At 38.7% G+C, this 21,386-nt stretch overlaps 1 protein-coding gene across 2 annotated transcripts; it reads right to left on the bottom strand.

Moving 5' to 3' along the window:
* Positions 1–208: 208 nt before the first annotated feature.
* tmem161b (transmembrane protein 161B) lies at positions 209–19,367 on the bottom strand. Of its 2 annotated transcripts, XR_009925049.1 has the most exons (13): positions 19,147–19,367; positions 11,333–11,436; positions 10,183–10,263; positions 8,457–8,554; positions 8,156–8,312; positions 6,554–6,705; positions 6,384–6,444; positions 6,126–6,266; positions 4,978–5,091; positions 4,350–4,524; positions 3,450–3,546; positions 1,799–3,297; positions 209–1,754 (listed from the first exon to the last, which is right to left on the bottom strand). XR_009925049.1 is itself a non-coding variant. In XM_062417588.1 (12 exons), the coding sequence occupies exons 1-12, from the start codon at positions 19,147–19,149 to the stop codon at positions 3,002–3,004; spliced, it is 1,479 nt and encodes a 492-aa protein (XP_062273572.1). In that variant the 5' UTR covers positions 19,150–19,367; the 3' UTR covers positions 209–3,001. The 2 variants fall into 2 exon arrangements, 1 of the variants encoding a protein (XP_062273572.1); XM_062417588.1 differs by having other exon boundaries at positions 209–3,297.
* Between the last annotated feature and the right edge of the window lie 2,019 nt (positions 19,368–21,386).

Raw genomic sequence — 21,386 nt, 5'->3', positions numbered from 1 at the left:
ATAAATCCATCAATGTGCAGATATTTCTACTTTTGAGGACCGATCTTGCTGCAACTTAAAAACAAAAACATACCCGAAGTGCCAAACTCATGTAAAGCATCTAAGATAAACCCATCTCCCTGTTATGCCACTGCTAAGGCTATATATGAAGCTAGTGAATTAGTCATGTAGGTATGTGATTTAAAGATACCTCAAAAAATGGACAAAGTAAAGAACATAATTTATTTAAGACAAAATCTAAAGCAGAAATAAATACATGAAAGAACAACAATGTTTGTGAATCCAACAATGAATAATAAACACTTTCAGTGGTAACAAACAGAAGAAAGGATGAATTCTGAGAGTACCCCAGCTAATTCATGACTGACCAGACCAGACCAGAGTATTAAAAAAAGCTTAATTTGCAAATGATTTGTCAAACAACTGATTTAAGTCACCATGCACTCGAATAACAAAATAAAGTGTTTGATGTTAAAATAAGAAATGTTTACAGGCCTCAACATAATAAATACCAAAAAAGATCAATTAAAAAAAGTCATTAGGACAAATTAGATTTAGTTTGACCTAACCACACACAGTTGTGGGAAAGGCAGATTAACAGATGGTAGTAGACAAGTAAAGAGCTCGGGAAGGGCAGGGGTGGAGGTGGGGGTGTTAAATCAACTCACCATACAAATCATTTTCTTGAAAAAAATCTAAAATTAGGCAGGATTGATACATTCATTATGTGCATATTCCCCATCATTTAAAACAGACACAAACTGAAGCTAAGACTTTTGACATCAGGAGCTGAAAAATGTGATATGGTGCTGCTCGACTCTGTAAAATGTATCTTGTACAAAATTCATAGAGCTGGAATTCATAAATCACAGCTCAAGTGTCATGACCAAACAAAATGCCAGACAACGGTGCGATTGTGTACCACCATGTATCCTACATTCTTGAATAGACTAGACAATCGTATTGGCCCAGTGCCTCATTAACACAATGACTTATTGTGCGTACATTTGACCCCCAAAGAATTACAATATGCAATGAGACTTGTAAATACTGTTATGTCCTGTTGTGCACCAGAGCTAATTCCCTCTTTTTTTCATGTGGATCTACAGAAATCATAAGGCCACCAGTGTCCAATTTTAGTTTCAAACACTGGCAGACACTGAATCTACAGCAACTGGGGACAGGGGAACAGACTCACTTGGCACCATTTTTAAAATCAAGTTTTACAAATCCACAATTTGATCCATTAGAAAAAAACAATAAAAACAAATAAAAGATTGTTCTCAAATGAGTTTAAGAGTAAAGGGATGGGTAAAGGTTAAAAAAAGGAAAGGAGAACATAAAGGCGTTAGCTTATCAACATTAGTTGACATCATCTCCTCTTGATCACAAAGCCCTTTCAGATTACAGCTGACCTTCAGCAGCGATCCTATACATGCAGACAGACACTTGGACACAAGCACATACCTTCACTGAACCATAAGTGCCATCCTCCCTTTAAAGCATCATTCCTGCTCAAAAACAGCTTAAATCTCTCTCATCTCTTCAAAAATGGCTCAGTTTTATCAGGGAGGTTACAATGCAAATTAAAAATCTAAGCCTAGTGGAACGCCTTTTATTTTAAGAGCCTAGTTTTGTCCTTGATGTCAAGTTCAGTTAGACACATTTAAATACATCACCTTCAAGTCCATGAGATGTTTTTGAGGTTAACATCTTATCTTGCTCCGGACTGTCTATGCTCTAACCCTGCTCAGCTGACGCCTGAGATCACCAGAAAAAAAAAAACGTTCTTCCCAACCAGACATTCAGGGGAATATCAACAGGCTGCCACTCCCTCCTCCTCCTACAGACAGATGCACTGGTCCTTGCTGGACCATTTTAAGACTCTCCCAGACACCTTTGTCCCGTGGACAATGGAATTTGGGCATTTAATGGGCTATTGACACGCAAATTTAATATTTCTGATCAAAAGACACAGGGAGCCACAATAATGGTTTATCAGTTCCCTGAAGCATTTGAAAATGTGAGGAATAAACTACTCTGAGTGGGTAAAGGTGATTTTGGGCTAAAATATCACACATTAGCCTCCATAAACATTTCTAGATTGAATTTTGTGCCCCAAATGCAGCTTTTATAGGCTGCAATGCACCTTTATAGCAATTTAGCTACGTGTTGGACTGTAATACAGAAAGGAATATAGATAGTTGTGGGACTCTTCTTATGTCAGGGCCCTGCACATGTATACCAACAAAACAACTTTGTATGGACTCATGCAAAGGTTTTTCTGTATGAGTTTCTGGTATAATTCATTGTTAATGAAAGGGATTTCAATTGGAAGGCAACAGTCCAAAAACTGACTCCTAACACGTTTCAAGTTGTGATGAAAATGACATTACTAAATTACTCAAATTAGGGCTTACTGAAGTACCTACCACTAATATATCAAGAATCTGAAATTGTTGATGAGTTTACGTCATTCCATATGAAAAACTGTGAACACGTATTAACAAGAACATCAGTTTAAGTCTCCCCATTGGCTCATCTAAAACTGGTGGGAATTTTAACATTTTAACATGTGTAATTAGTTGTCAGCATCTGAGATACAGTATTTTACTTCATAGTACCATTCAAATTTCATACAGCAATCTGGACCAATTTCTCATTATTGTGGCAACCCACTGACACTGCATATTATTATTCCAATTCACAATTTAGTCTGTTACTAAAGTTTATAAATCTTGCTCTCCAAACAAAAAGGTAGTGGTCGTAGTAGTAAAAACAATGACAAGAGTTCACAGAGTCATCCGTGGAGGAAGCACTGGAAGTTGAACCAGGAGCTCTGATGATATGGTCAGTTATTATGAGAGAGGGAGAAAAGAAAGGAGGAGTTGTGGAGCAGAGTCATTGATAGGCCTCTGTTGCCCCACGCAGTCCTTTTTTGATCAGGCCGAACATCTTGCAGTCCTGTTGGAGTCTGGGTGACGCCGTCAGGTTGGTGCTGCTATGCTGCCATGAGATACTGATGGTAGAAGAGGCCAAAGAGCGAGGTGGAGAACAGACAGGCTGCAATCCACCAAGTAAAGAAGGAGAAGAGGCCTCGGAAAAGCAGGGGGCTGAAGACAGTCCGCAGGCCTCCCAGGGCCATCGACAGCTGGGCTACTGATGCCCGTGCTCCTGTTTCTATCACTGAAGCTGGTGTGGGGGCTGCTGTTGGTACTGCCTCCATTACAGAATCAGAGTTCATTTCATGGGTGCAAGGCAGGTCTTCTTCAGGATAAACCCACCAGGAGTGTCCACCTGTAGTTAAGAGAGTGAGGAAATAGCTGCAACTTAAAAGAGAAACTGACATATTTTAAATTTTGTTGTACTGGTGACAATGACAGTAAAGATCTATCTACCTATCAATCTATCTACCTATCTATCTATCTACGTAGGAAGGAATTACTCACCTAAAGTTTTTAGCAGCAAAGTCGTATGTAGCAACATCACCAGTGGTGCCACATACTGTAGTGCAATTACACACAAGTAGTAAAAAACACGTGCAACCTGGGTAAAAGTAGAGAGGAAGAACACCATTACTATGAACTGTTACACAAACTGCTAATAAGACTATGGTTGATTCGACAAAAAACAAACAACAATTAAAAAAAGCATCTCGCACATCATCTCGGGTGGCGATACAATATATAGAAGGCTTATTGGCAAATGATCAACTGTAACATTAGTAAGACACTACGTTTTAAGCTTCATCATGTGATTAAATATTTCATCATGATTCAATTTTTTAACATGTAACAATAGTAAGTGCACCTGATTCATCAACCCTGTCTGATATTCTCCTTCAAATGCATGTTGTAGCACATAACTTTCAACATCTCCAGATGGAACTCAACAAATAATCAAAAAGACATTTCCTGCGTTTGACATCATCTTTTCAGCTCCATATATTCTGACTGCTACATAATCACACTTGCAAGAGTCTGGACTAGACCAAACAGTGCTTCATGTTTAGGGGGACTTATAAAGACTATGATGTGATCAACCACCATTGATACTGTATCCAATTTCAAAGTGCACTGCAGGTGTGCAGGATGCCTCCTGCATAATGCATGCTCTGTGCATAGATGAGTTTTGTGCTTTGCTCCTTCATTCAAAGATAGGGCCCTAAATGTGTCTATATTTGCTTTTAAGAAGGGGAAATTGGCTTATTCCTAAAATGTTCCACTTCTGTAAGGCCAGCAAGGTGGCTCCATCTAAGTGGTTACTATGGAATCACAGCTTTAATCAGTCAAGCTGTACAGAATTGCAGATGGTATAATCAGGATTATTATGCAAATCATTTCAATTACCATCTTCTGCAGGTCAACGGTACTTATCCGCCCCGCCTCCTTCTTCATCTGGTCCACACCCTTCTGGGCCAGGTTGAGGTAGGCCTGCAAATGATGTCTCATCATGGTGAGCCGGAGCATACACATCAGTATGATGGCCCATAACCGTAACGTATCATACGTCTGCTCAGTCATCCTGATATTAATAGAAAGACAGGAGTGAGTAAGAGACGAAGGAAGATGAAGGGATGACAGCATTGCTGGCCCACGAACTCAACACATCATGTAACTGCTCCATCATTTAAACGGTAGACAGAGACAATGAGACAAAAAGAAAAGATATCAAGAGCAAAAGATGTCACACACAAATCAGGAGAAAAAGTAAAAGAGTGTGAAATTGAGAGATAAAAAGGTTAAAAAGGGGTACTGTAACAAGTGCCAGTCTTAATCAGGTTGGACTTTGATGCTATCACAGTCATATCACATGCATGAATTGAAACTTATGTAACAAATCGAAGATGCCATCTTGGAATGAACAACCAGCTAACAAATAATAGCAGTCATTCTGGCCGTGGAACCTGCAGTGTAGTGCACATCTGGATCAGGCTTTTAAAGGGATTGCCAGAACCAGATAATTACTTTTACTTACAAAGGCACACTCTCCTTTCCCAGAGTGGGGTTCATTAAGTAGTCCTTGGAAATGGGCTTCACCCACAGCAGGACCATGATAAGGGGGGAGAGGAAGTTGATATGAAGCAGAGTCCTACAGAAAAGGGGAGGTGAAGGATAAGACAGACTTATAAAGACATATTTACTCAGAATAACCATCGATGAGTTCCACATATTCAAGAAAAACTAAACTCACTAAAATAGTTGCTATTTAATCTGAATTTCATGTAAACACACTGAAAAATAAGGTCCACATTATCAGAACAACTTTCCCAGAGAGGGCTGAGAAGATAACCAAAGCATAGATTTTAAAGGGCTTGGAGATAATCCCCGTTAGTGACAGTGTCTGAGGATGTAAGCTCATGACAGTTAAGAGGGGAATGGAAGAGGAGGCCATTTTGGAGAGTCTGCTATGCCAAAGTGGATTATCTGGATGCAATGTGCTCCCTGCACTGCACACCCCATCATGTTCGTAGACGTGCCACCCAGTGAGTTCTGAAATAGAAATCGGCCCCAAATGATCAAGTCTTCATCTGGTTTACAGGGTGCTCTTGTATCTGACACACTCTGAAAAGTAGGAGACACATACAACTGCGCTATGCTTATACTAAGAAAGGATAGTGAGATATTTGAACGCTGTGTTTGAGGCCAATCTGAGCACATCATGTATTAAACAAGCCTAGAACCAAAGACACACTAGACCACACTTGATAATACCAAGACACAATTCTATTCCAATGAAAATGAATTCATTAAACATGAGATAACATGGAAGATATAGTTTTCACCTGAGATACTGGTGTCAACAGTATATGTGAGGATAACATGAGCAACTGGCAAAAGTGACCAAAAAAAAAAAGAAATAGACATTACAATTGTTCCTGACCTGGTCTAAAACAGGAACTCCACTGTTGAGGAGTACTTCAGCAAATAGATTATCTCTTTCATCTGTTGATAAACTGTCCATCATTATTGTTTAAAACAAAATTGCCCTTTTTTAACAAAAGGTTGCCATGATGTACGAGCTTTCCATCCTTACTTTTAAGGATAAGGAACGATATCAAACGTATTCGATGAAAAATACATGAGTGAACACAGACCTGAAGACAATTACTGTAGTGGACTCACTGTGTAAATCTGGCTGTGGTCAGATTGAGAGCATCAAGGTGCATCTGGGCCAATCGCAGACCAGGGAAAGTTAGAAAAGCCCCAATCAGAGAGCAGAGTAGGGCCAGGATCAGCTTGAAGGTGAGTTTGGATATGGGACCCCTGTAAAAGAGAATACACACAGTGAGAAACTAGTGTAGGTTCATGAGTCATAAAGAATTCATGAAGGCAGAGAAAACAAAAATGATGATACTAAGGGAATACTTATAATGTACTTACTGGGACTCTAAGCCCTGGTGTTCCAGAAAGTGTAGAGCACTGTCAGAGAAATTAGAAAAACCTAGAAAAAAAAAAATTCTGCTCACTAACTAGGGTCAAAAGTGGTAAAATGTTGTTATCAACAGGGTCAGTTTAAGTTTCTTGACATAAAAGCATGTTGCTGCACTCACCAGTCTCCAGACCAAACTCCAGGTAATTTTCAGTGACAATGAGAATGGCCATGGCTTTGACAAAAAAGAAGAAAGCAAAAGTAATGCAGAGTGAGCGCTCTCCTCCTTCCTCCAGCTTGAAATAGTGGGCCGTTAGAGAATAAAGGGTCTTTCTGCAGTGACAGTGTCAAGGAAAAACATCTCCAGAAGCACACTGGTATATTAAGCATCGCTTTGCGGATACATTTCCAATGCCTTTTACACAAAGAAATCAGTTATACATCAATCAATATAAAACTGTTTGAACACAGTAACTCACACCCTATTCACCACACAAAATGTTTCGTCTTTACACAAGCACACAGAACTTGTGCATACTTAGAGACCCTGTGTGAACCCTTGGACACTTAATGCCACAATATATGAAGGTGCTGAATGTGGAATGTGTGGGTTTTTTGGCACCGGTGCATGCCTACAAGGTTATAGTATTTTATGCCTGCCCCAGTCCACCCTGATCAGAAGGGTATGGACAGAGCAAGTTTCTGGAGTGAACTCTGGTTACCATGGAGGTGAAACTGTTTCTGCAACATTTCATGTGACAACATGCCAATATTTCACTCCCTTTCAAGAATGGTATCCAATCGAAAAGACTCTTCTTTCTTTTCTGACCCTTTTTCAGGATTGTGAAGACAGCTGTATAAACACTCACCAGACCAGTTCTAGCCAGAATGAGGTTGAAAAGAGAAATACAGCCATGCAATACAGCCGTCATGTAGTGGGCGGCCTGTCAGCATTGGCCAAAGGTTAGGACACATTTATATATTTCAGTAAACAAGGAGGAGGGGGGGGGGGGGGTTGATGTGCTATTAGATGCAACTACTTGAAGAGTATGCTGCTCCACTATTATCAGAGAGGGTTAACAGAGCAGTAGCGCTGATCTCAAGGGTGAGAGTCTTAAAACATGTCATCATGGCTGAAATAGGAAAACTGAAATCAAGTGTCCCATTAACACATATATTGAGCCAACATGTTCCCTCATCTTCATAGTCCCATTTCATCTGTTTCCCCGGTCTGTCCTTTTCCCCAAGCATATCAGTCTGTTGGGCTGTGAAAATTGGACCTCCAATCTCCCAACGTAGGCAGGAAATGACACACCATCTAACCACGGTGAGCTGGGCCTGACCAGGAGCACTGGAAAGATTGATTCATGTGGTTGGTGGCGAGGATAATGAATATTATTTAACCATCATTCAGCGTAGCAAAATAGCAGGTAGCGGTGGAGCATAAAGGTGCTGGAAGTCAAGCCAGTGGGAGCTTTAGGAGTCATTTTATAGCCTCTTGCTGCCACTGCTGCATCCATACAATCAAGGTGGAATGATTTGTTCTCTCTTATAAACAAAGATAGTTTAACCCACAGCATATATAGAATGGTGGTGAGTGAAAATAATTGTAATGTGAGCAGAAGAGACTCCATAGAAAACAGGTTAGTTCAGCTGGAACCCAAAATGTTAGCAACCGACCTACAGATGTGACATGCAGCACAGATGTGTTACCAATTCAAACAACAGTTGACGTTGCTAAAAAGGCAAAGTGAGATGCAATGAGTGACTGATTTAAGGATACATGACAAAGGCGAGTACTAGTAGGGACCAGACCACACTGATGTTCATCTCTCCTGAGGGCTGAGCCACACTGTAGTAGAGCTCTGTTATCAGATAGACCACAGTTGCTGCTACTGTGAAGTCCACCAGCCACTGGAACTCTGGGAAGTAGTGCAACGCTGGGGGCATAAAGAGTATAATTAAATCCTGATCGATACTCAAGAATAAAATGTATATAGTACAGCATATGCACATAAAAGCGTATGAGTAAACATTCAAGAAGAAACTTTCTTCAGTAGACATATGTCCTCTTTGATTTATACCTAATGTGTCGACTTCTGTGATGCATTTCGTCTCCAGCTGTAAGTCTATGTCCTTGGGAACTGTTAGCGGCTTATTGTCTATGTGACCATTGTACTTCCTAGGGCAAAGAGGACAGAGCAGCAAAACAACTAGTGTCAGGAAAACTGAGAAAAAGCAACTCTAAAATGCAACAGCAAATGCAAGACCACTGACATGTTTCAATCTCTGTAGAAATACAAATTAGAACATCCAGGATTATGCTGAAAAGAGTAATTTTTGTCTCATTTTACCTTTTATAAAAATTGAAAATTGCATAGCAGTCAAAACATTTCAGCTCACTCTTTTACCATTTCAAGGATCGCTATTGCAGGTTTAGCACGATGGTAGTCTGAGGTGGAGATCTGTCCTTCAACTATAAGAGCATACTAGTGAGGTTTCAATGCTCTGGCCTATAAACACTCAATTATGTATTTCACATTAGTGCTGAATATTTATCAAAGTACACAAATATCCTACCTTCCAGTAGAGTCACTGCCAAAGCTAATCCATCAGCTTATAATGCCTATGTTGACTGTCAAAATCAAATTAATGTGCAGTAAAGCAGATGTCACCTCATGAACTTTTCCTTCTTGCTACATTTAATGCAGCTCAGTCATACAAATTTTAATAAGCAGGCATTGGTGAACTTTTATTACTTCTATACTACAGTACTTTTCCATGACCAAAGGGAATACATAGGGAGCACAAAGTCACAAACAGCAGGTAGGTGGCTGTTCTGACCGGACTCAGTTCTGAGCTTTGTTTGTTCAGCCCTGTGTGTGCGCTGAATTCACAGGACAATACCACTGCAAGACTCTAGGGCCAAACATGCCCCGGACAGATTTCATCTCTGAGGCACCTGACAGGAAAAAAGGGGCTCAGCTTTGCCCCTGACTGAGGGAGTCAGACTGTTAACAAAGGGAACGGAGCTGCATGGCACGAGCTGGCAAAAGGACAGTGGTCCATCTTTTTCTTCGGGGGATTACTGAACATGTGGTACTGGAGAGCATTGACATAGCTCATACGGGGGTCAGAGAAAGGATTGTTCTACAAAACTGCCTTAAGTTAGGAGCTGGACACCATGTGGAAGAGTACGGATTAACTTTCAGTTGTGACTTCTAATTTAAATACACATTTAAAAAGAAGAGTACAATGGAAACAGCACTAAATTCATTGGACTGACATATGGTTCAACCTCCACCTGCAGCCCTGAAAAATTGAAAAGTTAAAGTTTTTTTATTGCAAAGTAGTCTTGAAGGAAAATCATCTTCCAGAATCAAAGCTTGACATCTGACCACCAAGAAATATTGCTGTTTGGGAATTTTTGATTTCAGAGTGGATGCAATCCTTTTAAACTGTCATCCTCTAAAATAGCCAAAATAGCATTGGCTCCAAAAAAAAAATAGAACCAACTTTCCTCACATCCACTAGACAGGGCCACTTCTAAGCTGAGTTGCTCTGAGCCCAGATGAGGAGCCATAAAGGAAGAAAACATCAATAAACACGTAAACACATCAGCTTCATCTCTTAGCCGACATGCCTGTGGTCTCCATCCATCTCAAATGTCTGCTTCTCATCTTTTCTTCCCTCTCTGATGAAAGGACTGCCTTCCGTACCTCCTCTGTGCCATTGCATTTCCCCAACCCCCCAAACCATAGCCCCGCTCCACTCCACAACCACCACCCCCCCACCCCCACCAACACCTACCTGTCTTTCCTCTTCTGTCCTTTTTGTTTCCCAGCTAAGCTCCTCAACTCATCTTCCGTGGGGTGCTGATACCACCGCAGACTGTGAACAAAGAAAAGGAGAGAGATGTGTGGAATCAGGCAAAGACATGGACAAGGGAGGAACAAGTGAAAAAGAGGACACAGACTAAAGCTAGATTTACTGACCCACTTTGCAACTGTTAGATATAATAAAATGAACATTATTTACTATGATTATTCTGAGGTATGGAAAGAGTAGGTTACGTGATTTGGCTTTAAACAAGAGACATATTGTATAATTTCTTGTCTGTTCACTTAAATTGCTGGTGAGAGTGAAGTGAATTTTACTTACTGTTAAAAGTGTAAATTACTTTTACCTTTCTCCATTTAGATTTCTCATATCAAAAAATAATATATAAAATCTTACTGAAAAATGCTTTTGAAAGCAGTGACATTATGTCCTAGTTCTATGAACATGACTCAAAGCAACAGGAGCATTATGATTAACCTCTGAATAACAGTTGCAGAAATACATTTCTCAAGCTTTACTTTGCATCAGTTACTCTGATATACATCTAAAAAGCACTTGTGAGAGGCTTTACAACAGGAGCATCATTTTGAACCTCCTTAACTTTGTTCAGGAAGCCTCTTGTCAGCCTCTGTGGGTTAGAGGAGGATAGAAGGAGCCGCAGCACATCTTGTTTTTCATTTGTATATTTATTTTCTATGGAAAATTAATTACAAAATATACTCCAGGCTTCCTACTTAGGGTAAAGTTTTCAAAAAATGTTTCACCAGTGCCCTAAAAAGAAAAAATAATTAATTATTAAATGTGTTCCAAGAAGCTGTTTACTGAAAAAAAAAAAATATGTGGCACTAATTAGAGGAAATGAGGCGAGCACTTTATTTTTATGCACCGTCCTCTTGGGTCATTCCAAATATTTTGATGCCTTTTGGTCTTTGCAGTATGACTTAATAATTCTTTTTCTTCTTCTATCCAAACCCTTTTGAACAGTCTGAGTAAACATTTTGATCTCCATTGTTCTTGACTCTACATGAAATAAACTTCCCAGAAGGCGAATGAACTGCAGAAATGAAACCATGGCGCTCTGAAAGAACTGTGAAACAGGATGTACAGGATTCTAAATTACCTGCCACTGCAGAGTAGCCATCTTGCGAAGGAATAATGAGGTATGATTTTTTGAATTACACTGGCCATTACCATGGTAACCACCAGCTGCACACCGATCACACCCTGTGGAAATAGAAAAAGGAGGGGGGGTTAAAATCACATTTAAATAGTAATTACACAAGACGTAAAGCAGTTATACATAAGAACTACAGGTTCATATGAACGGATAAAGATTCGTAGTTTTGAATAACCCTGTACTGTATCAGCTGAATGCATTTTAGATGCAACTCCGATCTCTTTTTTGAAAGTATTTGCATTATTTGTGTTGCACCTTTTAGGAGGCAACATTCACAAAATGACAAGTGTCAGTGCAAAACACACAACCCAGTTGATATAGAAGCCACAATGTTTTTTAAAGATTTAGAACGAGAGACTTTGTCAAAACAAACTTTTCAAGAAACCGAAGAAGTCTCATCAAAATTTTACCGACTTATCTTCATCTTCATGACAATTTATCAAACATCTGTGCATCTCATTACGACATCTGTATTTTAAGCTAACTACAATAAAATGAGATTAGCTTCCTGGAGCTAGCTATGTATTATATCAGAGAGATGTTGTTTTATGCCTATAATATGTAATATTTAAAGCTGCAACTAACAATTATTTACATTATCTACTTATCTAGCAATAATTTCCTCCATTAACTGTTTACTCTTTTAAAAGGTTCTGTATGTAGAAATCAAAAATTCCTTCTAAATAGTTACACCTGTGGACTTTAAGCTTGTATGCTTGCGTGCTTGTAGTGGGAGACTATTGAAGGTGAAGTGACACGCTGTAGCTGGGAAGCTACAGGCTGTTTCCAGGATACAACGCGCTGTGGCTGGGGAGCAACTCACTGCAGTTTTGTTATGAAATGTGAGCTTATTACCACCTACCAACAGAAAAATACAAAATGGGGTAAGTTATGTTCTTTTGCTCTGGAGCTTGTTTTCTAGTCCTTTGTTTAAGAAATAATGTTTTATCTGTGTGTGCTCGGGAGTGGGCTGTCCTTTGTTGGGAAATGTGTTGTTGTCAACAGGGGCAGCTAGCTGTCTCATTAGCTGGAGAGCTAATATCTGCAGGGTGTTTTTAGTCAGATAGCAGCATTTTTGTTGTGTTGTGTCATCATGCCGGTTGTTTGTTGACATTAGCAGGAGAGAGGCAAGGCACTTATACGAGTTTGAAAAAAGTCACATCCGTTTAATTTTTTAATTTCAGAGTTTCTGGCCCAGGATGCCACGATAAGTCAGATAATATCTAATTTTTAGGTTATGGTAATATCATTTCACTCATTGGCAATAAATAAATAAACAAATAAATAAATGTGAATAGCTTCGTACTAGTAACATATACAACCTTTAAACATCAGAAAAACTGAAACATTGATGATTACAAAAAATGATTACTGTAGAGCACAAGGTGATGCCTTTTAATGCCGTTATTTGTCTGACAAACAGACCAAAACCTCCAAATATTAAATTTACTATAATGAAAGACCCAAGAAAAGCAGCAAAGTCACATTTGACAGCCTGGAATGACCAAATTTGTGTTTTTGAGTGAAAAAAGAAAGAGTTACATGAATAAATGATTATCATGAAATGTTCTGAGCACGTCAATGATCCAAAGAAAATCAATCATTTTGATGAACACATGGCCCTTTTCTAGGTCACATGTTTGATTTATAATGCAGCCAATGACACAGCATAAGGTAGATGCTTTCAGCCAATCACTACAGGAAAGCATGTTTTCTTAGTAAATACTGTACGAGCTGTTGAAAGATTAGGGTCCACAACCTTGATTAAGAAACAGAGCTCAAACACAGAATGACCTTCATTTTACTGTAAACAAAAGCAAGGAGTGCACTGTGTACAGCTTAAAAGTTCATCACTACTAACTTATTGTTACTGTGGCATACATCGATTTGAACCCAGGACCTCTGTGACATGCAGTCGTCTTTTAGGCTATCAGATTACTTAGAAATGCCACCTTGACATCCCTTTCCAAGTCCCTCAACATCATTCACACCTTAATTAATGTGGCTCTCAATTACTTGACCAAATGATCCTAACAACTCTCATGTGACATCATGGTTAATAACACTGTGAATGTTTACATGCCTCCCTACTTATCTGACCAGCTGAAGAAGCCTCTGGCATGAGTGCCAAAACATGTTCAAGGTTACAATTAAGAAGTGCTAGGTGACATGACAACATATGGGCTAACCAGAAGAGATTCTTCTATTATGTTTTATCAAATTAAATACATTGTATTAAGCTATTGTAGGCATATTTGCAAAGCAAAGACCAGGAGTGCTTGATGGCAATACTGGAGGATTGATATTGTTGCAGGTATTTGATTCACTAAATTAGCCAGATATACATTTGACCAAGTTATAAGTTCATCTATTAAAGGTTTATTGTACACATTTCCAGAAAACATACTATATATGTGTGTGGCTGCTGTATCTAAAGCCTCGTTCACACATGCAATGCCACTGTGAAATTTTCCAGATATTATACAGAGGAGATGTAAGTGTGAATGCAAATGTCTGAATCAGTCTGACCTGACATTAAATAAAAATGTACCATGCTAGCTCCCTAGTACAAAGTCTGTGTAATGTTCGATTGAGCCAATCTGAATACAGCAGGTCATTTTCTGGAGAATTCATAGTGAGCAACTGAGTGTGTTGATGACAGTTCTTTAATGTAGCTGGCACTGGAGAAACGCAGCAGGCCAGCTAAGCTGCATTGTTTTGACTGGGCCTGAACGCTCTGCTGTGAAGCTAGCGCTAATGGGACATGGGACTTCCTGTGGTTTCTCGTAAAAGCGGTTTTATTTCCGGTGACAAGCTTAAATAAATCAAATTAAGCTGCAGTGAACTTTTTGCATCATGCATGCTCTACCCAAGCACATCCCCTCACCTAAACCAAATGTAGTATATCCAGTAGATGAGAATGCATCTGTCATGGACAATGTCCTGTTGAGAGCTACATGTGTGAAAGAGAAACTCTGGAAAATGTCTGGACGTGATTCTCTGGAAATTTTCCCAGGCTCATATGTGAAAATGGCTTAAAACTATATAGTAGATTATAATACATATCACTCACCTCATCACAACAACAAAAATGCCACATTTACCTTGATAACAATAATTAATAACAATAAATAATAACTATTTAAAATACATTGGCTTTTATATGTTTAATTATATGGATTAATGTTGATTAAAATGAATGGTTTTATTTATTAACCAACTTAAGTAATATGAATCAATTAGTATTAATAGTATGTTCACTAAATGACACTCTGCCTGCAATATCAGTCACAATGTCAGCCTCCAAGCACCCAAGAGAATGAACAGCCAGCACTCCTGTGGTCGGTACCCAAAGATTTAGCTCAATATCAACCTGGCACACTTAGATCAATATTCACTTAGGCTTAAGAGCCCAGAATCATTCCCATCATGCTGCGCTTTTATCCACTCACTCTAGGGTAAGGTCTGCGGCTTGGCCTATCTCTTTGAATCAGTAGGAATCATTGGTATCTGGACCTGCACACACTTGAGCAAAAATAACCAATTAGCTAACTGATGTCCAATAAAATATATTTGCTTCTCTGACAAAAGTCTTATACAGTTGAAACCAGAAGTTTACATACACTGTATAAAAAGACACATAACCTTTTTTTTTCTCACTGTCTGACTTTATATCAGACGAAACTTTTCCTGTTTTTAGTCAGTTAGGATTACCAAAATTATTTATATTTGCCAAATGCCAGAATAATAAGAAAGATCATTTTTTATTACTTTCTTCAAAGTCAGAAGTTTACATACATTTCATTAGTATTTGGTAGCATTGCCTTTAAACTGTATGACTTGGGTCAAACGTGTTGGGTATCCTTCCACAAGCTTCTCACAATAGTTTGCTGGAATTTTGGCCCATTCCTCCTGACAGAACTGGTGTAACTGAGTCAGGTTTGTAGGCCGCCTTGCTCGCACACGCCTTTTCAGCTCTGCCCACAAATTTTCTATAGGATTGAGATCAGGGCTTTGTGATGGCCACTCCAAAACATTGACTTTGTTGTCCTTAAGCCACTTTTTAACTAATTTGGCGGTATGCTTAGGGTCATTGTCCATTTGGAAGACCCATTTGCACCCAAGCTTTAACTTCCGGGCTGATGTCTTGAGATGTTGCTTCAATATTTCTACATAATGTTCTTTCTTGATGATGCCATCTATTTTGTGAAGTGCACCAGTCCTTCCTGCAGCAAAACACCCCCACAACATGATGCTGCCACCCCCGTACTTCACAGTTGGGATGGTGTTCTCAGGCTTGCAAGCTTCCCCCTTTTTCCTCCAATTGTAACAATGGTCATTATGGCCAAACAGTTCAATTTTAGTTTCATCAGACCACAGGTCATGTCTCCAAAAATGAAGGTATTTGTCCCTGTGTGCATCTGCAAACTGTAATCTGGCTTTTTTATGTTGCTTTTGGAGTAATGGCTTCGTCCTCGCTGAGTGGCCTTTCAGCCAATGTCGGTACAGGACTCGTTTCACTGTGGATAATGACACTCTTACCAGCTTCAGCCAGCATCTTCACAAGGCCTTTTGCTTTTGTTCTGGGGTTGATACTCACATTTCTCACCAAAGCACGTTCATCTCTGGGACACAGAACCCATATCCTTCCTGAGCGGTATGATGGCTGGACATTCCCATGGTGTTTATACTTGCGTATAGTTGTTTGAACAGATGAACGTGGCACCTTCAGGCATCTGGAAATTGTACCCAAGGATGAACCATACTTGTGGAAGACCACAATTCTCTTCCTGATATCTTGGCTGATTTCTTTTGATAATCCCATGATGTCACACACACAGGAAGCAGTGTGTTTGAGGTGTGCCTTAAAATACATCCACAGGTGTGCCTCTAATTAACTCAAATGTTGTCAATTAACCTATCAGAAGCTTCCAAACCCATCACATCATCATCTGGGCTTTCCCAAATAGTTTAAAGGCATAGTAATCTTAGTGTATGTAAACTTCTGACTTTGAAGAAAGTAATAAATAATTGTCTAAAAAATTATCCCTCTCATTATTCTGGCATTTAGCAAATATAAATAATTTTTGTAATCCTAACTGACCTAAAACAGGAAAAGTTTCGTCTGATATAAAGTCAGACAGTGAGAAAAAAAAAGGTTATATGTCTTTTTATACAGTGTATGTAAACTTCTGGTTTCAACTGTATATGTGCTAGCACTTGGGGTAGTAGCAGTGAGTCAACACATGCAAACTCATCACCTGGATATAAAATTAAATCCTGCTACCTTCTTTTTCTTCTCAACATTCAATGTACAGTGTATGGAGAAGTAATTTACTACAATTTGAATACAGACTGCTTTGCATCAGTTAATTCATGGTGAAGGAAAGGAAACATGAGATTAATGAAACATCATGACATTTCAGTCCATTTCTAAGAGGACAAATAATTATAACACAGTCCATTTGATTATAGGCCAGGTGCGTTACCCTCATGCAGTATAATTGCAGTTTAAACATCAATATCAGGCTAAACAAAACTCTCTGCCCTCACTCAATTCTTAAATATACAATTGAACAGCTAGTTTTCTAAAGTGTGTCATGGTGTTGATTTGGAAAGTCTATATTGTTGGTGAAACCTTTAGCAACTTTGTTTAAGCTTTTAACAGGTGCATCTATAAGCTCAATTCAAAATAGCTTAAAACATACAAGCTGTGTTTGGTTTTCACTGACATTCCCATATTTGAAAATATTACCCAATTAGCAATAATGTTTTCATCTGCACTGCACTATAGGTAGTTGAACAAGCTAACATTACCTCACACATATTCTGCTCACATAGAAAAAATTAATCACAATAATTAACCCATGTACTTAACACTAGTAAACATGTTTTCGAGTGGTGGTTAAAGCTATTTCAGAGAGCAGAAGCTATAGAAGGAGGATGAGGATGACAGGAGAGGTGATGAGGCCAGACATGCACACTAGACCTAGATGTTGGATTGGTCATGGGGATCCCCTGTGTCACCCAGCATGTTTTAAGCTCCAAAAAGCAGAAGTCAATACCTCTTCTGGAGCCACAGAGAGGAGAGTGGGTGCCATCAACTTGGCAATTATCCTTGCTCAGATGTGAAGCGTGGCCAAACAACCTCTCTGACTCAAGACATTTCTCCATGTGTGTAATGGTCATGCTATATAGGTCAAAAGCATACATCTTTGGTTTGGTGGGTGCTGACCATTCTCTGTGGGAAACCTGCAAGGATCTCAGGCCTGGGGGAAATTGAGCCAGCATGGACTCTCTTATCTTGCCCAGTCTGCTTGACCCCCTCCACCCAACAACCAAATGAAATCTGTGGGGGGCGAGGAGTGGGAGCTGCAGTGATAACCAACATCCATAAGAGCTCGAACATCTCACTACTATTTTGCCCAAGAAACTAACTTTTAAACCTCTTTTTGATCCATGCTTTCCCCCTTTTTATTCATCTTGACTGCTCTCGGGTGTGTTTATCTAGCTGTAAACTGTTGAGAGTAGGACATCTAAGACTTTTTCATCGCAATATTGCAGCTGTAGTTGCTGCTAGAGATGTATAGTATGTATAATGCATAATACAAATACTGCAATAAGATCATATAATAAGCAATAAGATGTTGTCATTATTATGGTAAGATATAGCAGCTTACCTTTTTATTGGCTTTTTTTGTGTTCTCTTTGCCCAGTGTTACAATATGCCATGTTGGTTTAACAGTTAAACAAGAACCTTATGAACCCATCAGCTCTCCCTCTCTAATTTGAGGAATTAATAACTGTACCTGCCTGCCAATCATTTCCCTATTACTGACACTAATTAAACAAATGAATCATTATTTACCTGTCTGCCTGATATTATTACATTCCCTCCAAGCTTACTGTTGATATTGTCAAATTAAATTGTTGCCAGTTAAATTGAGATTTGAGATAAAAACAGTCTTATGGGAGAAACTGTGGACATTATTGGGGTGTAAGACAAAATAATATATCATTTTAATAACACTATAATGGATGCAATCAGAATTGTGTGTATATATATATATATATATATATATATATATATATATATATATATATATATATATATATATATATATATATATATATATATATATTTACAGGTGTGATTCCCCTCAGTAAATTAACATTATGTAAATTACATATCAACTCCTAAATTCCTTGTCAACAATGAAATGTAAATGTGATAGTGTTCAACAATAACTTGTGAAGTTATGAATAGATTAAGAAATAATGACATTTTACAATAATGTTACTCCACAGTTCCTTTGAGGGCACCCTGAGGTCAAACTGAGCAGATTCAGGTAGGTGAACACACCTTGACTTCTCAAAAAAAGGTATCCTGCTGTCAGCTAAATGGGATGCTAACTGCTAAAACTGAATGATACAGGCTGATAAATTAAAACTTCTCTTCAGTATGTACCCTAAAACACCAGTTAATATCAATAGAAAACACTATGTGTAAGTGAACACCGCTTAAATCAAGACTATTTGAATATTCTCAGCACCACTGCTCACCTAGCTGATGAGCCTATTGCAGCTAACATTAGCAAAGCACCTGCCGTGGCTCACAGATAAAGCAATCATTGCACTGCAAACACAAACGTCGTCTTGAATTAAAACATGTCAACAAAGTCGCAGTAGATATATACATGATATTTCTATGTTATCAGCTGATGCTTTATCAATGAAGTGCGACAAATCTCACTCACCATGTTGATGCAGTGCAGCTGAAACGGACTCAACCCCGACAACACTGAGCACCCCGAGTCGGAAATTTAGCGGCGAGGAGCACATAAGCCCTTCTTGCAATGGTTATACACAAACAAGAAGGAGCTTCTCATTCAAATTTGTCACCGTATCCTTCCAGAGATGACTTACATCGTCAAAAATCAATGGATTCAACCTCCGCTCCCAAGTATTTTCAACTGCAGTAGAGGTCACGCTAAAGCTCTGGGTATGAACGGTGTCTTCAGATATGCCTGTGCGGTGACAGTAAAATAAAATACGAGGATTTCATTATTCACACTCACAACAATTATAAACACAACGACCCTTACAAAAAAAAACACAGAGTAAAAATAATGCCTTTCGACTTTAAATATGACTTAAAAAAAAATGAAACTGACTGTCCAATTTTGCACAGGATTAGTTAAGGGCTACTAAAAATGAACACTAGGACCTCCACAGCCGGAAGAGCCACCCATGAGAAACAAATGTGGACAATATTACCATAGACATATGATTTAAGCTGGTTTGCAATATTACTTTTTCAATCAAAATTATATTTATTTATTGTGTGTATTTCTGTAATATGCATCTTATCACACTGTACACGTTTAGCTTATGTGTTTTTTCTACAATACTCCCTGTCCTGTATTGTCTGTATTGTAATATCACTGTGCTGTTAATAAAGTTTTAAAGAAAAGTCACCAACATAGGTGCCTGAGCAATGGAGCAAGTGGTACTAGACATAGACATATATACAAATGTATGTCTATGGTGCTAGAACCCAACCGATATATCAGTAAGTCGATATTAAAGGCCAATATTGGCCATACACAGATGTACTGGTATGGGCATATATGTTGCCCGATATGTGCCGGAATTTTTTGGATATGTATGCACTATAATGTATATTTGATCCTTTTTCTTAATTTGGGTTTAATATATATGTTTGGGTTTTTTTTGTATTTAGTTAGTTTAGTTAGTTATAATTATCAAATTCCTAGTGAAGTTCACTGTTTTACTCCATTAATGTCAATTTATACAATAAAGTTTATTGTCAAATTGTAAAATATCAAGGCCTTTATTACATATCTTTGTCACAAATGTTTGATAATTACATTTAAGGGATAATTGCAAAAAAAAGTATGTTTATGTATATATTCTTTACATATATAAAATTATCGGCTGACATATTGATATTGATATTGTGACATATCTTTGTCACAGATGTTTGATAATTACATTTAAGGGATAATTGCAAAAAAAAGTATGTTTATGTATATGTTCTTTACATATATAAAATTATCGGCTGACATATTGATATTGGACTTTTTTTACTCCGTACTATTGATATTGGCATTTTCCCAAAAAATCCAGTATTGGTCAGGCCTTAAGTGGTGCAAATGCATCCCCATTATTCCTTTAGGGGGAATAAAGTTATGGTTTTGTTACCCCATTGTTTGTCTTTTAAAAATAAACGATCATACAGTCATACAGGTGGTTATATTTAAGCAGTCTACAACAATGATCATTTTACTATTTTCAGCAACTGACAAAAACAAGCAATAAATAAAAAAATTGAAATTTTGGACCAGTTGGTTCAATTGAACCCTTCACATGTTGATCGGAGCAGACTGACAGCTCACTAATGGTGCTTTTCCACTACACAGTTTCAGCACGACTCGCCTCGACTCGGCACGGTTCCTTTTCCATTACAAAAAAGTACCTACTCAACGTGGGCGGGGTCGTCATAGCACGGCTCCGCGAAACTGCCGTGACTTCGTTTTATACGCGACACAAAACACATAAACAATGGAGGACATTGAGGCAGTGGTGTACTTGCTGCTGTATTTGGCTTTTTGTCACACACAAAGCAAGAACATTGAGCCGTATGGCTGTAACTATGGTTGTAACGCTGCTGCCGGTATTTAAAAATGCCGGGTTTGATTCTTATGTGGGACGGCTCATGACTCTTCCAGCGACAACTACCAATCAGCGGCCAGCAGTGTGTCGATGTCACATTTTAGTACCGGCTTGGCTCGCTTGGAACCTCACCAGAGCAGGTACTAAAAAAGGACCAGGTACCAGGTACTTTCCATAGTGGAAACGCAAAAAGAATCGAGGCGAGGCGAGTCGTGCTGGAACGGTGTAGTGGAAAAGCGCCATAAAAGAGAGACAGACAGAGCAGAGCTTTTCCACACAGTGTCTGAATTAGACGAGGCTC

Source organism: Scomber scombrus, chromosome 4 (assembly GCF_963691925.1).
Source record: "Scomber scombrus chromosome 4, fScoSco1.1, whole genome shotgun sequence".
Classification (NCBI taxonomy): Eukaryota; Metazoa; Chordata; class Actinopteri; order Scombriformes; family Scombridae; genus Scomber; species Scomber scombrus.
Note: the sequence above shows the minus strand (reverse complement) of the source record. Positions and strands in the feature narration are given on the sequence as shown.

What these genes read in the sequence shown, in the direction of transcription:
- tmem161b (XM_062417588.1), bottom strand. An exon ending in GGACAGAAGAGGAAAGACAG is followed by an intron (nt 8,555 to 10,182) that starts GTAGGTGTTGGT and finishes TCTTTGCCCTAG; the next exon opens with GAAGTACAATGGTCACATAG. An exon ending in CACCAGGGCTTAGAGTCCCA is followed by an intron (nt 6,267 to 6,383) that starts GTAAGTACATTA and finishes TCTCTTTTACAG; the next exon opens with GGGTCCCATATCCAAACTCA.